Raw genomic sequence first — 20,576 nt, 5'->3', positions numbered from 1 at the left:
TTTTTTTCTCGGTCCACCTCTTACACGTACAAGTTTACAGGCCCCCAAGATACTCGTTTCTGTAACGTAATAACGGGTGTTCCGCGCTCACGTATCCCGGAGGTGTGATCCAACTTGGGGCCTTTAATTCTTCGCGATTTTACGTAGTATCAAAGTCTGCGGTCTGAAACGAGAGAAAGGGAAAAAGAGAATTGCGCCTTGGAGAAAATTCTTCGTATTAAATAACAATAATATTTTCTTGTCATTTTTTGTCTTGACGTTGATACCGAGTAATGAAATTCCTTTCGATCTCGTTTCGTTCCCTTTTCAAAAAGAAAAGAAACGACTCGAAAATAATAAATTTTTATATGGAAGAGTTATGCGATCGACTTCGTTATCGCGAGTATTCCTTTTTGGTAAGGAGTGCCTACATAGTATTCGGTCGATGTTTCTCATCAAATTGTACGGTTAATTAGCGAATTTCTCCGAGGAATACTTCCGCTTTTTATCGCTAAAATCGTCGGTAGTTGCTCGTCTTTGGCGAAATAGTTATTTTATTAAGGCGAGACGTATCGCTGACCCGTAAAGACGATCAAAAACGATTTCGCCGCAACAAAATGAACAAGATCGCGTGTCTTCTCTTTCATGTCAATTATACCGCAAATGTGCTAATTGACGAAAGCAACGATTAAGCCCATACGCTTTGGCATCTGCGCGACATGTGGTTCCACCGCATTCCACGTCGCGATTTCCTGTAACGATCGCGTAACTTTCTTTCCCTTCGGTTAATGCCAACGTAGTATTTCTCTCCTTTTAATTAGGCCTCTTCCGAGAAAGATGAGTGGAACACGGTTTGCGTGGATCCTTGAGAGAGAGAGAGAAAGACAAATCACTTTACAATTTTTTCCGACAAAAGTATTACGAAACAAAGGACGCGAAAGAAATAATGGAAAATGAAATGTAAGTTAAGCGTATATTTATAGGGAACGGAGGGTAGTGCCTTCGACTGACCTTTTTAAGGCGTGAAGGGGAGATTCGGTTCGCTTGGCTGACCCACTAGTCCCACCCTTGCGGGCCCTACGCCATAACGTAATGATCTCCTGTGGTACTCAACTTCTTAGGATTTTCAGCCGACCCGCCAGTGGCTCTCGACTACGAAATTAATAAAATGTTTACCAACGTTAATGAAACGCTTTTATCGGTATATAACGTACACATCGAATATAAAAGAAACGTTTTAACGAAAATGATAAATAAGAAAATCGTAACAGTATACTGGCTTAAGGCGACATAAGATTATTATTCGATCGAAGGATAACCGAAGATGGGGATAGAGATAAATTGATTCGTTTATCGCGTTTAAATGTGCGCCTTTAAACAAACTGTCTCCTCTCTTTCGTAAGTCTCTCTCGAGTGTAAGAAGATAGAGACATTTTTCTGCTTTCCTGATTGAAGTAGAAACGGCAGTCGACAGGTGTGAGTGGCGTAGTGCTTCGAAGTCGGCTAAGATCAAAGGATCCAGCAAGAACTGCTAATAATAAAGCAGCCACTCGCAGGCAGTCGGCCGTGCACACGCGGCGTGTCCTTTCCCTTCCCTCTCCCGGACGAGACATGCCAGCGTGTATCACAAACGCGCGCACACTTATGCTCCGGGTAAAGCGTCCTGCAGTTTTTACATTTTCTTTTTTTTTGTGTTTTTTGCCCCTATAAAATTCCATCGTTCATTCATTGTCTTCTTAGAATATTACCTCCTTGTTTATTATTATTATTATTATTATTATTTTTTTTTTTTTCTTTTAATACATCCTCGTAACGTTTCAGACGTAATATCGACAAATTCGTTCTCTTACACGAAGACAAATTCGACAAATCATTTGAAGTAATGGCTGTTATAACGCATCTTGGTAACATCGTATTAATTAGTAGCATACGATTTGTTCGCTTCAACATCTTTGAGCTCGAGGAAGACGCTAACACCACCTTACGTTCAACACGGTACACTAACGCTTACGCGTTGATTTATCTTCGAACCATGAATTAAGAAAAAATTTTTGTAACAAGAAATATTTGTTTCCCTTGTAAAAGAAAAGTGAACGGAAATAATTGTACAAAAAAAGAGTTTAAAAAAAAAAAAAATGAAATTCCGTGACAAATTTGTATGCGTACCAACATAGAGGAAACAAAGATACGGACAACGGATTTTACTAGCCGTAACAGCGCCATCTGTCGGTACGTTACGAGACTCGAATCGTCTCGAAGCTTCCCCCTCTAAGAAGAAACTTGTCCAACACTAGCGCACTCTAGTGCGAGTCGTACGAATATCGTATTTTCCACTCTTCGTAAACGCGTCTAAGCATAGTTTCGTTGTATATTTTCACGCGTCGATATCCTTACGCGTTTGGCACGATTAAGGAAAGAAACGAATACGACGCTTTCGACTTTGCGATCTTATTTTCGAAAGAAAAGATGAGTAAGATGGCCAACGATTCTCAAATACTCTCTTCCAAAAATATTATTGACGGTAGGAAGGTAGAAGAGGACGAAGAGGAAGAGGAAGACGATGAATCCGAAACAGAGGAAATGTCGTTGAAAGAGAAAATTCCTTGCACTCACGAGGTAACGATGACGCATGGTACGAAGGCGGTGATCGCTATTGCTGCAGATCCATCCGGAGCACGTCTTGCATCGGGATCGATCGATTACGACGTCTGTTTCTGGGATTTCGCTGGTATGGATTCGTCCATGCGAAGTTTCAGAACCCTGCAACCTTGTGAAAATCATCCAATAAAATGTTTACAATACTCTACGACCGGAGATGTGATACTAGTTATATCAGGAGCGGCACAAGCCAAAGTATTGGACAGGGATGGGTTTGAGAAATGCGAAACTGTAAAAGGCGATCAATACATAACGGACATGGCACGTACAAAGGGTCACACCGCAGGCTTGAATTCTGGGTGTTGGCATCCGTTTACCAAAGAGGAATATTTGACTTGCTCGCAAGACAGCACTTGTAGAATTTGGCTGTTACATAGACCGCGTGGTCATAAGAACGTTATCAAATGCAGAGCACAAAACGGCGTCAAGACGATTCCAACTACTTGTAGCTACAGCCGAGAAGGAACCGTAGTAGCATGCGGATGTATAGACGGTTCTATACAAATGTGGGATCATAGAAAAAATTTTGTAAATCCCTCGTTGACGTTGAGAAACGCCCATGGCTCTAATAACGAGATATCCAGCTTAAGTTTTTCTTATCTCGGACATACTTTGGCAACGAGAAGTTGCGACGACACGTTGAAATTATGGGACTTGAGGGCGTTTAAAGTTCCGATATTCGAAGTAAAAGATTTATTTTCGAGATACGAAACAACGGACTGTATGTTTAGTCCAGACGATTCTATGATAGTTACCGGAGAATCTCTAAAAAAAGGTCAAGATATGGGTAAAATTCTATTCTACGATACCAAAACGTTTGAGCTTGTAAACGAAATACCGGTAACCAATTCCCACGTTATTAAAACTTTGTGGCATCCAAAATTGAATCAACTATTCGTTGGTTGCGGAAATGGAATTGTTAAAGTATATTACGATATCAACAGAAGTATGAGAGGGGCGAAGTTATGCGTCGTCAAATCTCACTTCAAACACAAACATATGGAAGTAATGTCTACTCAACAAATTATAACGCCGCACGCGTTACCCTTGTTTAGACAAGACAGACCTAAATCCGTCAGAAAACAAATGGAGAAAGATCGTCTCGATCCTGTGAAATCGCGACGTCCAGACTTACCAATTACTTCCGGCCAAGGTGGAAGAGTAGCGTCCTCCGGTGGAACCTTAAGTTCTTACGTTATTCGTAATCTTGGACTCAGTAAAAGAATAGAGGACGATCAGGATCCTAGAGAGGCAATTTTGAAGTACGCGAAAGAAGCAGAGGAAAATCCATACTGGATAGCACCGGCATATAAGAAGACGCAACCGAAAACTATTTTCCAGACTGACGAACAAGATAGCGGCCCGAGTACCAAGAAACAGAAGACGTAAATAGATTTTAATTGAAATAGAATATTTTGTAAATATAAGAAAAAAAAAAAAAAAAAAAAAAAACTAATTTAAGATACGTGTAGATACGTACTGCGTTATGCGTAAAGCATAATGAACGTTGAACGTTGTTTTATAATATACTGTATTATTTATCTTTTCGTTAAAGAAAAAATATTGTTATTATAAAAATATGTATAGAACGTTGTTTCAAACGTGTAATGTGACGTGATTAAAATTAAACGACTCAAATCGAATTTTTGTTAATTTTTTCAAACTGGTTAGCAGTCCTTTAGTACCATCTGGCGACAGGAAAAAGAAACTTGCTTTTTTTCAAGCAGACCTTGGACAACACGTGTGCGAGAGCTATGATCCATAAGCCATCTTGTGCGACTGCGTTGCATTTGAATGTTTTCACGGATTTTCTTTTCGATTCGAGATGCATTTAAAATTGTACGTAATAGCAGCGGTATGCGAAGACTTGGGTATCGGTATGAATGGAAATTTGCCGTGGAATTTGAAGTAAGTTTTATTCTAATATATGCGATTCGTCGCTTCCTCGGATATAACGGTGTCTAATCGCGATATCTCACACGTAGGACTGAAATGGCATTTTTTACACGCATGACGTCAAAGACGAGTAATGAAAAGAAAAAAAATGTGGTACTAATGGGTAGAAAAACCTGGGATTCTATACCGCCAAAATATAAACCCTTGCGGAATCGTATCAACGTGGTTTTGACGAGACAATCTCTGTAATCATTTAAAACACGAAAGATTAAGAATCTTTTCTAAATAAAGAACGCGTCGAAGAACTTATATCGTTAAACCGATTTTTGTAGAAACTTTGGTAGCGGAACGATTCCCTGCAAAAATATTTCAGACGCACTCGACGTTATATCTCGACCACCCTTGTGCGAAGAAGTGGAAAAAATATGGGTCATAGGAGGAAGTTCCGTTTATAAAGTACGTTCGTATTCCGATGATCGTTCGAGTAATATCTATTTCCCCGATACCCCTCCTGCTATATCTTGATTTCAGGAAGTCTTAGAATTACCAAATTTTTATCGTCTGTATCTCACGAGAATAAAGAAACGTTTCGATTGCGACACATTTTTCCCAGAACTTTCGACCGATCTCGTACCAGTCAAGTAAGTTTCGCCAATTCCTTTAACGTATCGCGAAATAATGATTGCGATCGTTTTTAGGGATCCCAATGTACCGGATGGAATTCAGGAGGAAAATGGAATTCGGTTCGAGTACACGGTTTACGAGAGGAAATGAAATAAAAGTTTGTATGAACGAAGAACATTGGTATACGTACTATCGTTTTTAATGAAATCTGATGTAACGAAAATTACAAAGAAAAGCAAAAAAAAAAAAAAAGCCTATTTTATCACACATATAGACCATTTACGGCGTTAATGCGTACTTCATAACCTCAACTCTTTATTAACATTCGAAAGAGAAACACGTTGTACATGAATTTTGAATCGTGCGAAATAAGATTAGATCGTATAACTCGTTAACCCGGAGGCCACTGCATCTGCCTACCACCGAGTACATGCAGGTGCAGATGAAGGACCGATTGCGCACCGTCTTTTCCGTCGTTGATTACCAAACGAAAACCATTATTCAGACCTTCTTGTTTCGCCACTTTTTGAGCTACCAACATCAAATGGCCCAGCAAAGCTTCATCCTCGTTGTCCGCTTTTGACAATTGTGAAATCGGTTTTCTTGGGATTACCAAGAAGTGTACGGGAGCTTGGGCGTTGATATCTTTAAATGCGACACACTGATCAAAAAACAAAGCAATTAATCATGCTGAATCGTCGATAAACTAACCTGGTAAAGATGCTTGCAGAATGATATACATAGATGACAAATATACGCATTCTCTTTACTAATTATTAATAGCTCACCTTATCGTCTTCGTAAATAAAGTTGCATGGTAGTTCTTTACGCAATATTTTCCCAAATATAGTATCGCCGCCGGGAGTAGCGACTCGTGCTTTTTCCACCTCGGTCGCCATTTTTCTTTTATACAAGCTCTTCGATATATTGCCACTCGAAGATACGATCCGTCTGAACGAAATCGATGAGAAATTTAAGAACGACATTTTCGAAGAAATCGAAATTTAACCGATCTTTATTAACAAGGAAATTAACGTCATTTAGAGATATCGTTTTAAGTTTTTTATTAAGTCCCTCGCGTTTATCACCAACCTTGGGAATAGAAAATAATGGTAGACTTAAAACGTGGCGCGAAGTTTGATTTATACCCAATACGTTACAGAAATGAACTTGAAGTTTCGACTTTTTTTCTTTTTTAATATTAAACGATCAAACGATTATACGATGGAAATAAATGTCGGTAGAGCTATTTTAATAATTTACAAAACTATAAAATGATTTTATTCTATTATACAGTCTTTTTAACTTTTGTAATAATACATTATAGTATCTTATATCTTAGGTGTACCGTAACACATATACATATAAATATATACCGCTGATTTGTATACGTTAATAACTAATATCTTACATAAAATACAATCTTAGTGTTAATATATCCAACTACCTATTTATATTACAAGATATGGCAGTGTCTTTTCTGGTTTCCTATGAAAGATCCTAAATCTTTCAATGATTCTAATAGGTCAAACGGCCCCAGTCTTATAAAAGTTATCCTACTATAATATGTGTGTGTGCGTGCGTGCGTGCGTGTGTGTTTAAGTATATGATTCAATTAAACGAATCTAAATACTATTAGTTCATAACTAATTAATTTATGCGTAGCAGAAGTTTAGGAAAATTTGTCACTTCGTAGAAAATACAAAAGTAGTATGGTCTTTGTGTTTTTAGAAAATATCGTAATTCTTAAACGTTAATTACGAATTATTTAAAAATACCTTTTTTTAAATACTATACGTTATTACTATTATATACCTAAATTGGTATATAAAAGATAGATTAAAATAATGTATAACTAAGCTCAAGTCTTGGGTATATCTTGTACAATTATTTAAACGTCTTACATAATATAATGTGGTTGAAAATGATATTGTTACAACCTAAAAAAATGATAATTATAATATCCAAAATTTTTCTATACGTATATATAATTTTGGATATTATTGTATAAATTACATTCCCTAAAAATAATTCCATCAGTCTAAACATACTTTTTCAATTTGATAAACAACAAAAAAGCAATTACGTGTCATTTTCATTGAAGTATTTGTGCTCTAAAGCCTGAGTAGCAGTCAAACGGACGTGAGGATCGAACATAAGTAAAGATTGGATAAGATCCAATCCGTCGTCATCGAGATTAGGTATAACATCACTTAAAGGCTTTGGTTGTCTATCAGGGAAAGCACTCCAACTAAGCGACACGTTTTTCGGCCATTCTACCTCCGATGGTGTACCGATGATTCTAAAAAATATATAATTGTAGTATAAAATATATATAATTGCGTCTATAAGTCGTATTGTAATAGAGTAATAATTATAATTAAGCTTACCGAAAAATCCTATCCAATTGATCTCCTTCGCTTGTCCCTGGAAATAATGGTTTCAACCTACTAAGCTCAGCTAGAATGCAACCGACTGACCACGTATCTACGGGAGTTGCGTAAGAGCAACCTAACAAAACTTCTGGCGCTCGATACCATTGAGTTACAACCTAAACGATATGAAATAAATAGTGAATTAGTCGTTCGACTACAACGAAGATATATAGAAAGACATGTTTAAATTACCACAGAAGTCAATCTCATTTCGAAGTCATATGTTCTGGCTAAACCAAAATCTGCAATCTTTATTCTTCCTTCCCTCGTGACTAATAAATTTTGCGGCTTCAAATCCCTGTGTATAATCCTGTGACTGTGAAGAAACTGAACACCGGACAGGATCTCCTTGGACATCTGTTTTACAAGATGCGCTGCCATGCCTGCCTCTGGGCAGGATGATAAATAAGATGCCAAATCTTGTTCCACGTGTTCGAAGACTAACCAAAGAGTTAATCCTTGATTCAATCTATCAGATCTTTCGTCGCTGGAAGGCAACCGATGATAATTGCCCTGACATACGTCTAATAATCTGACCTGATTTTAAGAGATATTTGCATGAGTATTAATAAAGTAATTTAAATAAGAAGCGGGCAAATTATTGAAGTACTTACGATATGTGGATGTTCGAATCTCTCAAGCTGTTTTAACGTGGCTATCTCCCTTAAAGTACTAGTAGGTAACCCATCTTCCGTCAATGGTACTCTAACTTTTTTAAGCGCAACTACTTGACCGCTGGTTAAATCTTTCGCTTTATAAACGGTACCATAGGCACCGTTGCCGATATAAGATAATTCCTCGTACGACGCATGTTCCCCCATTAAGGATGTATGTATATCTACTGCGGAATCCAATTCGGTGGTTTTCATGTCAAAAGTGGACGTTCCTTGATGGCTACGCTTTTCTTCAGACTTTAGAACAACGCCGTGACTTTTCCAGGACGGTCCTGGGATTACTTCATCTACCGGAGATTCCGTTGCACTAACTGTCACTAGAATTATTTTTCTACGTACAATACAACTGACGTATAAAATATATGCGAGAACTTACAAAAAAAGAAAACTATTCTCTACCTTCAGAAAGATTAATTTCTTCTTCGACGTCTTTCGGCGTTTCTGCAAACTTTACTATTTCCTTTTCAACGTTTTGCGACTCTTGTGACAATTTCTTTAGTCCTTCTTCAAGGTCACGTTGTGTTTCGATAGCACATATCTTTCCTTCGAGGTCCTTTGGCGATTCAGAGACACGTTCTTCTTCGTTTGGCGTTGAAGTTATCCTTTCGCTACTTTCTAACTCCTTTTCCACATTATCTTCCTCATCGACCGTGACGTAAGACGCAACCTCTTGAGGTAGTTCCGATAGTTTGAGTTTTTTCGAATGCGGAGATGAGAGATCCGGTCCGAGCTCAGAGCTCGGACGTCGAGATCTTCCAGCCATCACCACATTTCGGCTATGTTCTGAAACATCAACAATATATTTAATTCATTTGATGTCCTTCTCGAGTATCATTGCTAAAGACAACCCTTTCGTACGTACTACCGTTTATATTTGAAAATTTATAAAGGGGGGAAAAAAAAAAGAGAAAAAAGAAAAAGAAAACAAAGCAAACAGGCAAACATTAATTCCCGTCCTGTCTTTCCTGATTAAGACCTGGAAGGAGCGAAGGCGATTAGAAACGAAATACGTCGGAGAAAAAAAAAGAAAGAAAGAAAGACCGAACGAACGAACGAACGAACGAACGAACGAACGAACCAACGAACGAATGAACGAATGAACGAATGAAAGAAAAAAAGAAAGAAAGAAAGAAAGCAAGAAAGCAAGAAGGAAGGAAGGAAGGAAGAAGCACACTTGCGTGCTGGTGATATAGTAGCTTCTTTTCGACGGGAAGGTAAATATAGTTTTCTAGAAGTCTTTCAATGAAAATTCTTCCTCTCTTTCTCTTTCGGTCTAAGCGGTGGAAATGACGTTCGCATATACGTATATGTATATATAGAAGGAGAGAGAAAAAGTACGCGTATGTATATGTACGTTGGCATACACCGTCTGCTTCGTGACATCTGCACCGACACCTGCGTTCGTATAATGGGAGACCCTCGTCGCCCTTCACCGCCTTTCCGAAACATCTTGTAAACGTAATGAAGCCCTTATATATCTATCGTACGAACCTTGAATGTAGTAGTGACGATAGTGGTGGTAGTAGTACTCCTCTGATAACATCCGCCACAAATTATTCTGATCGTCGTGCGTTGAAGACATATCAAATTCAAGGCGTTACTTAATTTCGGAAGAGCCAACTTTTTCACCCGAAGTACAGCTCTTCTTTTTTTCTTTTTTCTATCGAAGTTATGACGCTTACGCGAAACAACAACTTATTTTCAAGATGCATCTACGAGCAATCTTTGTAATTGAAAATCGTCCTTCAAGAAACTTCAATGTTTTTGAAAAACCGGGAAGACTAGTAATCGCACGTTCGTTCGTTTTACTCGAAAGTTCAAATAGTACTAAACCCATTGTCAGAAGACCGTCCTTATATTCCTGCAGGTAACATATTTTCAAGGGTGGGGGGTTGGTTTTTCCAAAATCGAACAATAGAAGTTCTTTAACTTTGGAAAAACCCAAAGTCCGAATAGATATAAAAGAAAGGACCCGGACGGAGTCGTTAGACCGACATTTGGGACTCGAAATAACTTTTACTGCAATTATCCGGCTTAAAATATGTCCAGGTACATCGAGACCCGGCTTACAATAAAATTTGAGTAGGTAATACATTGAAATATTGAAAGAAAGATCGTAAGGTTAACGCGACGAAATTTCAATGGAGCCAAACGACGAGGAAGATATACGAGGAGTTTTAGGAAAAAGTAATTTTTCATTTGGTATGCGACAACGTGCGATAAGAACGAGAAGAGATAGAATATAACTTTTCTCTCAAGGGTCGAGAGAAGTAATAAAGATGGACGAGGATGGTAAATATTTTGTGTTATAGAGATAGGAAGAAAAGAGAGAAAAAAAAGAGAAAGTTAGCGTCCCGGCACGGAAACGTAATAAAAGTTTCGGAGGAATGTTATCGCTTCTCAGTTTTTATTTTCTTTCTTTTCGTAACAAAGATGTACGTACGTACGTATGTACGATGTATGCGTGTATGTATGTATGTAGATTCATTGAGCGTCCTCGGCGAAGAAGTGATTTATTAATGAAAAGCATCGGAACGAGCGGAAGGGAAGGCGTCGTACGCGCCACTACGATTACGATACAATGTTGCAACGAGATTGGGAGTGAGAAGGCTTGCGGCCGAGTTTGTCCGCTCGGCTCGATTAAATATTTTTATCGGCTTCCTCTCGCGATAAAGAATGGAGGACAAAAAAAAAAGAAACAGAGGGAGGGACGTAAGCGAGTCGTAATAATCGAAAACAAAAGAAAAGAAAAAAAAATAAAAAACTCACTAGCGGTGATATCTTCGACGAGATCCTGATCACGACTCTCAATGACTCTGCTTCTGCTCGGCACGAAAATGCAGGCGCAGAGGGAAAAAAGGCGTTACAAGAGAAAAAACGTGCAACAATCTCGAAAAAAAGGAAGAAGTAGAAGAAGACGAAGTGGGGATAGCGCCTTCTGAGAAGTATCCGGGCATCCGGGACTTTTTTTCGTTGGAGTGTGTGAGACAGAGAGAGAGAGAGAGAGAGAGAGAGGGAGAGACAGAGAGAGGACAGAGAAAAGAAGCAGTGGGAGGACGACAGGAGAGCGAGAGGGAAGGAGGAAGGGTGTTTGAAAGGAGGGAGAGAGAAAAGAACGGAAAGGTCTATGAAACTAAAGAGAAGCATCCTTACATCGGCGGCGAAGCTAGCGAGTTTGTGTATGTAGAAGTATGCCTTTTCACGTGGCATTATCTCGACATCGGCTTCTTGGAAAACGGGGTCGTTTCGATGTTCCACGTCAACGAGGAAGAATCACTCGGGAAAGCTAATGGGAGGAAAAAAAATACGTATACATAAGAAGATAAATTTTTGTCCACCGTCGATGTACGGCGATCGAAGGAAATGGCGTCTTTTAAATACTCCCTTTTCTCTCTCTTTTTCTTCCCTTTTTTATCATTTCCTACGCTACAAAAATATGGAAATTTTTGTAGAGACACGTATATACGTATACATACATATACACAGATATATATATATATATATATATATGCGTACATACGTACGTAAACGTATCTAGGATCCATGTATTTACTCCTATGGTTCCCTCGACGCCATTTTCTATCGACCTCTCGAAAGAAAAACGGAAATATAAACGGAGATGTAAAGTAAGAGGAGCGTCGATAACCGTGACAAACTAAACGTTGGGAAGTTGCGCAACGAGGCTACTTGGTATCTCGAGTGGCAGGGTACACGAGGAACTACGTTTACGATAAACGACGTTCCGTTTTTGCTTTTCTTTTTCTTTTTCTTTCTCTCTTTCTTTTATTCCCGATCAAAAGTCGATCGTTCTTACGTTACGACCCATTGTTCGTCGAACGTCGATCGTTCGAGTGAGAAAGATTGCATCACTACGAAGCGAAAGGTTGCTTACCTCTGGTTGACTCGTGCAACGTTCGATTGATAAAATCACTTTATACGTGCATGCGTACGTACGTACATATATATATATATATACATACATACATACATACATACATACATACACATATATACGTATAATGTCATATACATACGTATCTGTGTAACGAGGAGCTGTTCGGTCACTCGTACAACCGATCGAGGAAACGAATTTCCCGCCAACGCGTTCGAATCTCGCGCGTTTTATCGATAGTCAAAGATTTATCTATCTACTTGAATGCACGATCACCGGAATAACGCGCGTTTATGTACAACCTGAAAAAATACCGGAACGATGAATGAGAGAAAAATAGATAACGCAGAGACATTGGATACGCTTGCTATCGTATCGAGCGATAATTATATAGTCGAAAAGGCGAAGAGAGACTACGAATAACGTCGTTTGCTCTATGAGATCGAGTTCGGAGTTGGACTACTCACACAGTTACGAGCGCTCGCGTGCACGTTCACGTACACCGAAATTCGTAGTGTTATCAAAACAAAAGCCGTTCACCGTAGACTCTCTCTCTCTCCCTTCCCCTTCCCATCCTCCGCTGCCAAGCATCTACCAGAGAGACAAATAAGATTTGTATCGTTAATGAGTACACATATGCATACTCGTGACAATTTGTGCAAATTTTCACATCCCATCGGCATAATCTCCTACGTGATAATTAAATTAAATAGTGGCAAAGTCGATGACAACAGAATCTTTGACAAAAGAAAAAAAAAAAAAAACCTGCAAAATCCTTTGACGATGAGACTAAAATGTAGAACAAAGATTCCCCATTATGATCCTTACCGACGATATTACATTCTCCTTCTAGGTCCGCAAACTCGAAGGAAGTATACCGGAAGAATGGACGACATGTGCGATTACGCTCGATTAATTTCGTCTTACACTTGAATCTTGATCGGTTTCATCGGCTCGAATATTTCGATGATTGGCCAAGGGTCGCGTATATCTGCATTTGATGTCTTATCCCTTTATCGGGTGATCGTAACATTCCAAAGCGTTTGCTCTATTACCGACACGCGAACGACGAAACGTTATCATCGAAGAACGATAATCAAGGAATGAAAAATGGCGTCGACGTAGAATCTCTCGGGCGGGAATTTTGAAAAGGAGAAAAAAGAAACTTTGCTCCGGAGTATTTTCTTTTATCCGAATGCCACGCATATATTTTCGTATGTACACGCGCGCATACACACACAGACACACGTCCGACCGCCGATGTTGCTGTAACAAGGCCGGTACTCCAAAGTGCTCGTCTCCCACGAAAGACCTTCGTCGGCGGTCTCCCGGATAAGTACGAAGAGGGGACGAAAGGGCGAAACTAGGCAACTCAGACGCGACGAAACGAGCGCAGCGTTCCACCGGAAACGGTATCGTCTCGCTATCGAGAGACGACGAAATTAAAGCCAAAGGTAAGATTCGGATATGGTTTAAAGATCCGGGAGCGAGAGCAACGCGACGTAATCCCGGACGAGAGAGACACGAGGGAACACGTTTTTCTATGCGTCGACAACATTTTTCAACTTCTCCAGAACTCCTCCGAGATGATACTGTTCCTTCCAAATAACAGAGAGAGAGAGAGAGAGAGAGAGAGAAAGAGAAAGAGAGATGGAGAGAGGGTATAACGCTTACGAAAACAACTTGGAAATAATTTGAAAATATGAAACGACGATAAAAATAACTTTCTTACTTTCCTATTACACTCGATAATAAAAGCAGAAGCACTAAGTTTTTACGTCGCGAGAACGAGAGAGCGAGAGAGCGAAAGAGAGAGAGAGAGCGAGCGAGCAGCCGGCCATGGGCCGGCCGCGTGCTCGACGGGACGTCGAACTCGACACTACGCCACCGGTTTTCGCGATCGACTTTATAAGAAGAAGCCATGCATGACTGTCGCGAATCAGATGAGAAAGAGGAACGCGTGGTTCGTGGAAACGATCTAGTCTCTAGTCGCGTCATCTTCGAATAAGAGAGAGAGAGAGAGAGAGAGAGAGAAAGGGAGAATGATTCACGTCGAGCGATCAGCTGGCACGCTATCGTGCTTTCTCGTGCGTCGAACTTTTCTTAGAACGATCGGCTCGTCGTTCTATCAAAATTCAAAAACGAGAGAAAAAAATACGACGAATAATGTATGGTACACACGCGCGCACACACGCACACACATACACGCACGCAAGTTAAAGGAGGCATTTCTCACCGCCTTTTATTATCCACCGTCATTCCCTTCGACCTTTCGACTCGCGTTCGTCGAACGATCGAGCTTCCTAGGATCGTTAATGGCAATACTTTAATACTTACTACAGAAGAAGATGTACGTACGAAAGAAAAAGAGAAAAATAGTTGAATAGATAGATAGATAGAGAAATAGATAGATAAATAGATAGATAGACATGCACGTACACACAGATCAGACGTAGAACCTTTGACACTGCACCGTACACACGATCGTGCATAGGATTCCGCGTTGATCTCTGTTGCTAGATCTTACTTGATAGATCGTGAAAACTCTCAACGTAACGACGAAGACGGAGACGGAGACGAAGCGAAGACGAAGACGAAGACGACTCGATAGTATACAAGTAAAGAGCTTTGCGAGACGAGGACGACGTTCCTACCGAGGGCGGAGCACGAATGGGAGGAAGTGGGGGAAGAGGACCGATGTGTTCGTCTCGGGCCCGTAGAAGGTGCTTCGGCTTGAACGCTAAGGCTCGCTCTAAGGGCTTCTCTCGTCTTTCTATCCGATCACCGATCTTTCCTTCTTACAAAACATTTCCATAGATTTCACATTTTCTTACATCTTGGGAGGGACCGATTTCTATCAGGTATTCTATAAGAAACGCTAAAGAGAGAACGAGAGAGAGAGAGAGAGAGAGAGAGAGAGAGAGAGAGAGAGAGAGAGAGAGAGAGAGAGAGAGAGAGAGAGAGAGAAGGAGAAAGAGAGAGAAGGGAATTCACCAGTCAACAAGCAAGCCACGTGTCTTTCTAATCCAAGAAGCTGCGTCCTTCTTACGTGGCTTCTACTGTTGTTTGCTGATCACGAAGAGCTGGACAACGCATCGACGAGTCTCGACGAATATTATATCCCGTGGCGCCAGTAAACGATGACGCTCTAAATGTCCTCCACTCGTTTCCACTTTCCTCCTTTTCCTCGTAGACGTCTCCTATCGTATTCTTTTCCACTCTATGCGATCAGCGTGTCGCGCGACGTCCCGAAACATGAATGGAATGCTTCCTTCGATTCGTTGTGTGCGAGAGAGAGAGAGAGAGAGAGGAGAGGAGAGGAGAGGAGAGGAGAGGAGGAGAAGGAAGTAGAAGACGAAGGAAAGACGGAGCACAGGAGAAGAAGAAGAGAAAAAGGAGGAGGAGAAGAAGTAGAAGAAGAAGAAGAAGAAGAAGAAGACGAAGACGACGACGAGTCTGGAATGGGTCGGAGAGGCTCCTCGGTCAGATCAGGGGCGGGGCTATCGATCGTAGGGCCCTTCCAAGGGCTTCCTCAAGGGCCTCTTCTATCGTCGCCATTGCTGATCGTATCGAGCTACATTTTCTTTTTTTTTTTTTCTTTCCTTCTTTTTCCACTCTTTTCCTCAAGGCAAGGACCACTCGAATTTCTGGCGTTAGGAAAGAGATAACGAGAGGAAATATTTCTAGTCGATCGAGTCTATTCTTAACGCGTGGCGCGTAATTTGAGGATGCTATAATTCAAACAACGACGACGACGACGACGACGACGACGACGACGACGATTCAAAGTTGTAGGAAATTCGTTATCGCGAAAGAACGAGGCGCGTGTATCATCTGCATACGATTGCTTAAGAATATCGGAGTAGAACCGTGGGAAAAGAGAAAGAGAGAAAGAAGGTTGGAGGGGTAGGGATAGGAGTAGGGAGAAGGAGAGAGAGAGAGAGAGAGAGAGATAGATTATCGTGGTGAATGAAAGAGGCAGGAGATATCCCGATTGTTATCATGGTGGAACGCAACGCTTATCGTTCCGAGGAGTGGACGTGCACGCCGTCACTGTCGAGAGGGACAAAGAAAAATTCTCTTCTCGCTCTCTCGCATCTGCCGGCAAAAGCGTAGGAAAAGAGAGGGAACGTTCCGTAGCCGGCTTCCAACGACGATTCCTTCGAATTTTCATTTCTCTCGTGTTTCTTCCCTTTTAGGGACCCGAGGGTCTCTCCAAAAGATTTTTTTTCAAATCGTATTTGTTCGAATCGAGCGGTACTAATATTTTTACGTTTACATTTACGTTACGTTACGTTACGTTACGTTACGTTACGTTTCCTTTCCTTTCCGTAGATCGCACCTATCGTATCCTACTCGTATACGTACAGCCAAGGAAATTCCTCGTAACGCGACCTGCTGATTCATGGATTTATGGAACGGTGCTAAAACGCGGAGTTACGAATCCGATGATAAATTATTCGTTATCGTCGTGCGATGATTCGTTCGATGAATAGGAAAACCTCTCTCTCTCTCTCTCTCTCTCTCTCTCTCTCTCTCTCTCTCTCTCTCTCTCTCTCTTTCATTATTCGATGCTACTTTACAAGACTATGAAATATAAGCTTTCTGCGGTTCTAGCTGTTCTCGCTCGTTTAGAGCCTTGGGAAAATGATTTGAACGATTCGTAGGACGTAGGACGCAACGAATCGATCGGTATGCACGCATATACGTACGTATGCTTTCGGAGACATGTCGGAAACGCGCACTCGCTTTCCCTTATCGGATTTGTGTTCTCCATCGTCAAAGAAAGAGAGTGAGAAAGAGAGGGGACGGGGGGAGAATGGAAAGAAGAGAGATAGAAAAACAAGAGTATCGTCGATTCGCGAATGCATCGCAAACGAACCGCTAAAAATAATCCTGACCTTTTAGGCATCACCATAACCGTTCACATTAATCCGTACAACGAACCAGTTGTATGGACTTCCGTTTGGCACATCGAACGGAGTAGAACTTTCAAATCTATTGTACTTCCGTCCGACACTTTTCGTATCACTGGCACTTTCTTCTTGAAACGTATAGTTTTACGTTCGGCCAAACTCTCATCGCGTATATTTTCTATGATTCAGCGATCGTACGGTTGAAACATCCATATATACGTACGAAAAATAAATGTTCGATAATTAATCTACGAATGTATAACCTATATTTTTCAATGATTCGTTTTCATTATTTCGTGTCGCGCCGTCAATGGGTATTTTCTCGCACGAATTCTCGCTCGTTCTCGAAGAAGCAAAGAGAAGTTGCTGCGAGACGAAAGAGAGAAGGTTAGGACCGCCGGTCGGCGTCGAAGGGCCCCGAACCGTAGCCTCCTTTTGTGAGCATCAACTTCGGCATTGTGTCGAGCTCTGCGCGACTGCTTCGTCTCGTTCTTTTCCTCCCTTCTTTCGATGGATTATGCGTTCCTACCTCCGGTTGCTGCTGCTGCTGTTGCCGTTGCTGCTGCTGCTGCTGCTGCTGCTGCTGCTGCGCTCGAGATACCTTCGACCTCGCCAAACTAGACGTCGGACTGGTTTCTGCCCAATTTAGTTGCCCTACCCCACTACCATCCTTCGCCATTGTTCGCTCCGCTTTGGAATGAAAATAGAGAACCGTACGTTCCGTGATCGAGTTGCATAGGAAAACATCATAACCTTCGAACTACTTTCTATCGCTTAGAACGATCGAGACCTTGCCTCTTTCCGACCTTTCAACGTTCTATATACGCGTATACGTGTATACGTAAATACGTATCTTTTCCTTTCAGCAAGTTTCCTTCTATCTTCCGCGAACGATCGAAATATTCTTACTTTTAATTATTAGAAATCGTATTCGTTGGGTTTACCTCGCTAGGAATTACGTAGGAAGATTTCCGTAGAGAATTACGAGATATACGTATCGCTTTCGATCGCGTTCGTTTCTCGCACTCGGAGACTAAGATCTTTTTTTCTTTCAAACTTTTCTATCGTTCTTTGAAACATTTCCTTCTCTAAAACTTCTTTCATAATTACGCGTAGCTTTGTGTCGCGTCGCCACCCTTTTGAATTAATATTTGATAATGTACGTAGAACGCGTGTCGCGTCGGTAACTCTGATTTCCTTACTCTTCCCTATCGACTGCTGATATTATCGTCGTACGATCGCGACGTATCATCGATCTATTTTAAAGTTTTATTAAATCTTATATCCCGACGATTTTGAATGATCGCTCGATGATCTTATTCAAGTTACTTCGCTTTTATCGGCAGGTAGCCGGGGCTTTACCCTCGGTCGATAATCGCGATTATCGACCTAATTATCTGCCGGTAAAAATATTCTTCGACTCGTACGATAAGTCACGCGACGGATGCAATAACGAGTTAAGAAAGTTTTTTACCCATAAATAACATTAGCGAGTTCGATTATCGACGCGATGTGGCGCGTTGCCTAAGTCCAGGTGTTACGTTCGACGTTCGTACAGATAATTATAAAAAAAAAAAAAAAAAAAAAAAAAAAAAAATTGAAAAAGAGAATCGGTTGGATTGAGAAATACGATCGGTTAACGATCGTTATAGTCTTATTAATAAAGGAATTTATTATATCGCACAGAGCACTTCGCAGCAGCGTGCGAGATGCGCGATAAAATCAGATTTGTTGCTTTTCCTGAATATTTAATTATCGATTAATTACAAAGTCACTCTTCCTTGCATCCTTCGTCGTTATAATTTTTGTGCACACGGAAGAACGGTAGATAAGACTTAGATCCTTTCCATTTGTTTCCTCTCGGAGGAGAATCGACTACCGACCGTGTAATGCTTCATGGATACTTGAACAGAATGCAAAAATCCGTTAGACAGAAATGCGATTTTAATTCGCGGCGCGCAGTACCACGTTGTAAAGAGGACAACTCCGTCAAAGTTCTAAAAGACAATTCGTAAGAATGGGCGTTACCAGGTTGTTACGTGAGTCGATCGAAGAATTGCTAAAGAAATTGCTCTCTCGAATTATGCGGGCGACCGCTTTCTTTTCGCGTGTGCAATTTCAACCGTTATTGACCTCTCGGAAAAGAAAAGCTCTGTTCGTTTGAACTATTCGAGAACGATTAGCTGAGGAGAGGATTGTACGTCGATCGAATCGGTCGCGTTCTTCTCCAGATTTCTCGTAATCCTACGTGGAATGGGAACTCTTTTAAATTTCCCAAGAGATTTCTGAAAAGTGTATCCTCGACGAGAGTCGTACGGCCTACGTCGCTTATCTTCGCCGAAACGTGCGAAGAGTGGGCCGATCGGATGAGAGGAAACGAAGACGTTTAATTAACGCTTTTCCATTATGTTGTATTCGATGAAGAGCAGTTCTCTCGCACGGAGGATGTTTACACGAACCCTCTATGGCGTTAATTGCTCGAATTCATTAAGCGAAAAGAGGAGATAAGATAAGAAAGATTCGTTAATTATCTACCGTTGTCGGGTGACGCCGATTAAAATCATTATCGCCCAGATTAATATTTTATCGAGATGACGCTTCAATTTCGAAAGATACAAAAAAAAACGTCTACGTTTTTACCTAGAAGAAAAGAAATGTATCGAAGAATCTTCTTTTTGCGATACGATTTTATAGGTAGACACGGTCTACTGCAGTAAATGCAAGGAGACAAAGATTCGACAGAGAGGGAGAGAGAGAGAGAGAATCCAACCAAAGCATGGAAGTTCGACGTGGGTTCGAGTCACGAAGAAGTGACGTTGATGCTTTACGGGAGTATAGAAATACTCAACACCATGGCGCGGCCCTGGAATAGTCAAGGTGGGAGAAACCGTGTATGACCGTCTTCGCCGTCGACGGCCAGTACCGTGTGAACGACCGTGAAGTAAACCTCGAACGAAACGTGAAAAGCGACCTTTACTCTGTTCGCGCGATACTTCTTAAAACAATCAAACGAAGGGATATCGAACAAAATTGTGTTGTTTCTTCCAAGAAGAGAAAAGTCTAGCAGATCTTATTAATTTTTTCAAAACGATTAAATAATCCGATCGTGCGAATATCATCGGACTATCGTTTTGAATCATTGTAAAAAATCTGTGCGAGAGAAATTCGTGTTTTACCGAGATAAGAAAGTTTGTGTCCTAAAGGGGATCCGCATTAAGGGATCTTTCATTAGCAGGATGTAAAGAGGAAGATCACGTTGACATTGATAGTGGAAGGACGAAGAAGAGGAAAGGGAAAGAGAGAGAGAGAGAGAGAGAGAGAGAGCAAAGGACGGTCGTGTCTTGGCCGAAAACTTGACGCTTGTTACACCAGACTGTTCCTCGGCAAGTAGGTCAAGCGGTGTGTGCGAGAGTGCGAGACAGAGAGGACGAGATAGAGAGGGAGGAAAAAGGAGAAGAAGTGGAAGAATAAGGATACATCAAGAGGAAGAGGGAGGGAGGGA

The 20,576-nt window shown here is 41.0% G+C and overlaps 4 protein-coding genes across 12 annotated transcripts; 2 read left to right on the top strand and 2 right to left on the bottom strand.

The window, feature by feature from the left end:
* Positions 1-2,310: 2,310 nt before the first annotated feature.
* LOC122637892 (gastrulation defective protein 1 homolog) lies at positions 2,311-4,280 on the top strand. The gene has a single exon (XM_043830405.1). It carries the CDS (start codon positions 2,446-2,448, stop codon positions 4,024-4,026), a length of 1,581 nt encoding a protein of 526 aa, XP_043686340.1. The 5' UTR covers positions 2,311-2,445; the 3' UTR covers positions 4,027-4,280.
* An 83-nt stretch (positions 4,281-4,363) lies between these two features.
* LOC122637896 (dihydrofolate reductase) lies at positions 4,364-5,403 on the top strand. Its single transcript, XM_043830410.1, has 5 exons — positions 4,364-4,545; positions 4,623-4,778; positions 4,866-4,989; positions 5,065-5,174; positions 5,232-5,403. The coding sequence occupies exons 1-5, from the start codon at positions 4,463-4,465 to the stop codon at positions 5,305-5,307; spliced, it is 549 nt and encodes a 182-aa protein (XP_043686345.1). The 5' UTR covers positions 4,364-4,462; the 3' UTR covers positions 5,308-5,403.
* Positions 5,404-5,455: 52 nt separating this feature from the next.
* Positions 5,456-6,174, bottom strand: LOC122637898 (histidine triad nucleotide-binding protein 1). The gene is made up of 2 exons (XM_043830416.1): positions 5,946-6,174; positions 5,456-5,818 (listed from the first exon to the last, which is right to left on the bottom strand). The coding sequence occupies exons 1-2, from the start codon at positions 6,141-6,143 to the stop codon at positions 5,549-5,551; spliced, it is 468 nt and encodes a 155-aa protein (XP_043686351.1). The 5' UTR covers positions 6,144-6,174; the 3' UTR covers positions 5,456-5,548.
* A 238-nt stretch (positions 6,175-6,412) lies between these two features.
* LOC122637891 (cyclin-dependent kinase 4-like) lies at positions 6,413-15,450 on the bottom strand. Of its 9 annotated transcripts, XM_043830397.1 has the most exons (8): positions 13,891-14,518; positions 11,420-11,552; positions 9,758-10,127; positions 8,666-9,049; positions 8,207-8,583; positions 7,785-8,129; positions 7,548-7,708; positions 6,413-7,459 (listed from the first exon to the last, which is right to left on the bottom strand). In XM_043830397.1, the coding sequence occupies exons 3-8, from the start codon at positions 9,846-9,848 to the stop codon at positions 7,240-7,242; spliced, it is 1,578 nt and encodes a 525-aa protein (XP_043686332.1). In that variant the 5' UTR covers positions 9,849-10,127; positions 11,420-11,552; positions 13,891-14,518; the 3' UTR covers positions 6,413-7,239. The 9 variants fall into 9 exon arrangements, with proteins under 9 accessions (XP_043686332.1, XP_043686330.1, XP_043686331.1 ...); XM_043830395.1 differs by lacking the exons at positions 9,758-10,127; positions 11,420-11,552; positions 13,891-14,518 and adding exons at positions 11,036-11,088; positions 14,598-14,679; XM_043830396.1 differs by lacking the exon at positions 13,891-14,518 and having other exon boundaries at positions 11,420-11,727.
* Between the last annotated feature and the right edge of the window lie 5,126 nt (positions 15,451-20,576).

Source organism: Vespula pensylvanica, chromosome 2 (assembly GCF_014466175.1).
Source record: "Vespula pensylvanica isolate Volc-1 chromosome 2, ASM1446617v1, whole genome shotgun sequence".
Lineage (NCBI taxonomy): Eukaryota > Metazoa > Arthropoda > Insecta > Hymenoptera > Vespidae > Vespula > Vespula pensylvanica.
The sequence above is the reverse complement of the archived record's forward strand: the minus strand, read 5'-3'. Positions and strand labels throughout refer to the sequence as shown.

Coding starts and splice junctions, on each gene's coding strand:
- LOC122637892 (XM_043830405.1), top strand. CDS start 2,446: ATGAGTAAGATGGCCAACGATTCTCAAATACTCTCTTCCAAAAATATT.
- LOC122637896 (XM_043830410.1), top strand. CDS start 4,463: ATGCATTTAAAATTGTACGTAATAGCAGCGGTATGCGAAGACTTGGGT. Junction 4,546..4,622: donor AATTTGCCGTGGAATTTGAA/GTAAGTTTTATT, acceptor TCTCACACGTAG/GACTGAAATGGCATTTTTTA. Junction 4,779..4,865: donor GTTTTGACGAGACAATCTCT/GTAATCATTTAA, acceptor CGATTTTTGTAG/AAACTTTGGTAGCGGAACGA.
- LOC122637898 (XM_043830416.1), bottom strand. CDS start 6,143: ATGTCGTTCTTAAATTTCTCATCGATTTCGTTCAGACGGATCGTATCT. Junction 5,819..5,945: donor TTATTTACGAAGACGATAAG/GTGAGCTATTAA, acceptor TTTTTTGATCAG/TGTGTCGCATTTAAAGATAT.
- LOC122637891 (XM_043830395.1), bottom strand. CDS start 14,650: ATGCACGATCGTGTGTACGGTGCAGTGTCAAAGGTTCTACGTCTGATC. Junction 8,584..8,665: donor AGAAATTAATCTTTCTGAAG/GTAGAGAATAGT, acceptor AAATAATTCTAG/TGACAGTTAGTGCAACGGAA. Junction 8,130..8,206: donor GATTCGAACATCCACATATC/GTAAGTACTTCA, acceptor TCTTAAAATCAG/GTCAGATTATTAGACGTATG.